The sequence below is a fragment of the Rhagoletis pomonella genome, unplaced genomic scaffold, assembly GCF_013731165.1.
Source record: "Rhagoletis pomonella isolate Grant_MI unplaced genomic scaffold, Rhpom_1.0 Rhpom_scaffold_00014, whole genome shotgun sequence".
Lineage (NCBI taxonomy): Eukaryota > Metazoa > Arthropoda > Insecta > Diptera > Tephritidae > Rhagoletis > Rhagoletis pomonella.
The window spans coordinates 15135062-15138816 of NW_023458568.1; the positions used below are offsets into that span (position 1 = coordinate 15135062).

A 3755-nucleotide genomic window follows, 5' to 3' on the forward strand; every position below is an offset into this window, starting at 1 on the left:
TTTTTTTTTAATTTGAGAATCGGAGCTATTCTGCATATATGCCCAAATTTTGCTCAACTTCTGTAAGTTTGGCTGAAATGCAACTCTGAGAAATCACGCACGCAAATTGATTTCGGTTGATCAAATGTGAAAAACTTGCGTGCGTGCGTAGAAAAACTCACGCCGGTAATATTAGGTTGAGCTCTTAAACAGGAAAATGCACAAAAAGTATTTGGAATTTCTTCGTATGTAATTTCATCGGGAGTTCGCGCTTAGTCCTTTCGGTATTGGTCGGAATAAAACCTTTTTGATTTGTGCTTTGTTTTTACGCATAAATAATTCCTATTAATTTTCATAAAATTCAACATTTATATTATGTCAAAATTTGTATTTGTATCAAAAGGGTAAAATATTTATCCTTTATTTCCGATACACATACCAGTATTTTCATCGATACTCAGATTATAAACCATTTCATACTGTTATCGATACTTTTATGTCATCGGAACATCGCTAGTTGACAATAGAACAGCTGATTATCAAGGGAAGAAACATTGTATCAGCACTGTTCCTTAACGTCAGTGTATGCAATGTATAAGGATGCAATGTTTCGCAACTCTGCATACATAAACGGTTTAAATACCGCAGTAGAACAGTATCCAAACATTGTATTGGTACGTTTTGGAAGTCAGCCGGTCTTACTCCTGATCATAACGGTATCATTTTTTTTCGGGAGGAAATAATATTTACTGGTTTACTGTAGTTCAAAGTACACAAATGTAGAAAACGTACATCGATAATTTGATAAGTAATGAAAATTTTTGCCTGCGGCGCTTTTTCCATAAAAATCAATACTTCGATAAATAATAAAAACTTTTAATAAAAAATCGCGCGATTTTTTATTAAAAATTTTTGCCTGCGGCGCTTTTCCCATAAAAATCAATACTTCGATAAATATCTAAGTTATCATTTTTATTACAAAATCTCTCCGTTTTACTCTGAATCACTTTTTTTTAACAATACATCGATATTTAATTTTAAAAAATAATTACAATGCCCGTTTTTATTGTTTCTCGTTTTCAGTAATTTTTTTGTTGTGTGGCAGCACCGACATTTTAGTTCAATTGGTTTACAAAGCAAAAAGTGAGGTTGAAGTTGACATTTATTGCAAATTTAAATTCAATTTCCATAAAAACTATAAGCCTCCGGAGGGTGGGGTTTTCAGATTTACAATCACAGAAAGCCGCTCTAAACCCCCTCATTTTTGGTTTTTTTTTTAAAGCCGGGTTCCGTATTGGGAAATTTTCCCATATTTTTAGATCCATCAATATGGATCACGATCCAAATATCGCGATGCGTATTGATAGTGTAACAGGCGCCTTAGAAGGAAAAAGTCGATTTTTGTCGTAATTCGAAGTCGACTTTGCCATAGCTAGTGTTTACGCCCATGGTCTCATACCTAGTGTAGCTTTGTTTTGTTAGTTATTCGTACTCTGTTTCATAGAAATGAACAAATTATTAGAACCGGTTTGTGAAACCAATCCGTTAGTATATTTCGATATTACTATTGGCGATGAATTTGGTAAATTATAATCCGAAGGTTTAGTTACGTATATGTATTTTTAAATCCAAATATTTTATAGCCGGGCGAATGGTAATTGAGCTAAGAAAAGATGTAGTACCAAAGTCAGCGGAGAATTTTCGAGCTCTTTGTACAGGGGAAAAGGGCAATGGCCAATTAGGCAAGCAATTGCATTACAAAGGAGTACGATTCCATAAAATAGTTCGGGTGTATGTGGCACAAAGCGGAGACGTAGTCAACAACGATGGCACCAGCGGAGAAAGCATATATGGCCCCGTTTTCGAAGATGAAAACTTTACCCTGCCGGTAAACAGAACATTTCTTCAAACGTTTTGAAAACATTGCAACATTTTACAGCATGACGAAGGTGCAATTAGTATGGCTAATTATGGTGAGCCCCACACAAACAATTCTCAATTTTTCATCGTATCTGTGTCGTGCGATAACCTTGATGGAACAAACGTGGTTGTTGGAAAAGTACTCCGAGGTTTGTCTATCATTTCCGATATGGAACTGGTTTCCAATGATGATGGTGAACCGCAAGAGGTGAGCTTTCATAGATGATAATACCAAGAAATTATGCATTCATTTCTCGCAGAACGTTATAATCACAGACTGTGGAGAAATACTTCCATGGGAGGATTGGGGTTACTTAGATAATGACGAGACTGATGATAAACTTCCGCCTTACCCTCGAGATTGGGATAAAAAAATGTCATATTTTACAGTAATTGTTATATCTCTGAAAAATGTGCAGGTATTTACAGATATTTCTTCTTTTAGTCTGATGAAATGGTAACTTTACTAACTGGTATTCGAAATGCTGGGAACCATTTTTTTACCCAACAAAAGTATTGTGAAGCGCGCCGGAAGTATCGGAAAGCAAATCGTTATTACAATTTACTTCGTACACGCTTTGAAAAGCAGGAGTTTACACATCTTACTGTAAGTGACGAAGATCTAAAAACGTTGGATGCTTTCTCGGTCCTGAATCAAATTAATATGGCAGCAGTCGATCTGAAGCTTGAAAAATATGACAGTGCAAAGTATGCCTGCACAGAGGTTCGTAAAATGTCAACATCATTTTTAACCTTACCTTTACCATCACACATTTTTCCTTAGGCGTTACGGTTAGATGAAGCCTGTGGTAAAGCATATTATCGACGGGGCCAAGCAAACATAGCCCTAAAGGAGTACGAATCAGCAATAACAGATCTGAATCAAGCTAATGAAAGAATGCCTGGAAATAAAAGCATATTGTACGAACTATCCCGGGCAAAAAAACTGCTGTCAAACTACAACCGTTCACAAATGAATGCATTGAAAAATCTTTTTAAATAACCGAAAAGCTTTTCTAAATAACGACAATCCTTTAGATAACCGATATGGGCCTCACAAGTAAATATTGTTAGAATTATATTTAATAACCTAAAATCAATCTTTACTCGTTTACAAATATACTTTTATTACATGTTTGTGTGCCATTTCGCAGCTAAAAACAATCTATGCATGCAAGAGCCGTTAACCTGTATGTTTTAAAGCATAGTCTACACGTAGGTATTTTTGTTGAAAAATAATGGCTGTAGGGAAAAAAGGACAGTTTTTTAAACAAGCTTGAAATGTAGGGAATTTTTGACCGATTACAAAATGTTTTTCAAAGTTTGAAATTTTTCAACATTGTTATTGACCTTTGTATCACTATTAAGTTTTTTAGGAAAAATTAAAAAAACAACAAAGTCTAAATCAGCAACATTCTCGTACTGGTGTTAGTGTGGCCACATTAAAAGCATTCTATAAAAAAAACGTAAGTAATAGCATTTGTGTCGTGTATTTGGCATATAGGCCCTTATTATGAGCTGCATTCGATTTTCGATCTTCGCTGGCTACCGAAGATCGAAGATGGAAAGTGAAATTCGTATTATGAGCTATGCAAGCGTGTCGAAATTTTCGTTGAGTATCGAATTTTCTGTCGAATAGAATTTTGCTTTCGATGGTGTAGCGAAGTGTTAGGAAATTGTGAAAAATGTATGATTTTGTATATGTTTTCTTACGTTTTGGCGGCTAGACATTAATTTTAAACAATTTTTATTAATTTCATGCAGTTCTAACATCGTGTATACTAACTCGAAAGACTGGTTTTACTTGTGAAAGAAAATCCCAATACTCTGTTGGCACGATCTCTGAGAACAAAATC

General features: G+C 34.9%; 1 protein-coding gene across 1 annotated transcript; it reads left to right on the top strand.

Annotated features, from left to right (window-relative positions):
* Positions 1-1422: 1422 nt before the first annotated feature.
* Positions 1423-3063, top strand: LOC118749271 (peptidyl-prolyl cis-trans isomerase D). Its single transcript, XM_036484071.1, has 6 exons — positions 1423-1561; positions 1623-1867; positions 1919-2107; positions 2160-2288; positions 2345-2623; positions 2684-3063. The coding sequence occupies exons 1-6, from the start codon at positions 1486-1488 to the stop codon at positions 2900-2902; spliced, it is 1137 nt and encodes a 378-aa protein (XP_036339964.1). The 5' UTR covers positions 1423-1485; the 3' UTR covers positions 2903-3063.
* The last annotated feature ends 692 nt before the right edge of the window (positions 3064-3755 follow it).

Excerpts from the sequence above, each read along its gene's own strand:
- LOC118749271 (XM_036484071.1), top strand. The coding sequence starts at position 1,486 with ATGAACAAATTATTAGAACCGGTTTGTGAAACCAATCCGTTAGTATAT. Across the intron at positions 1,562-1,622 it reads TACTATTGGCGATGAATTTG|CCGGGCGAATGGTAATTGAG; the intron begins GTAAATTATAAT and ends AATATTTTATAG. Across the intron at positions 2,108-2,159 it reads ATGATGGTGAACCGCAAGAG|AACGTTATAATCACAGACTG; the intron begins GTGAGCTTTCAT and ends CATTTCTCGCAG.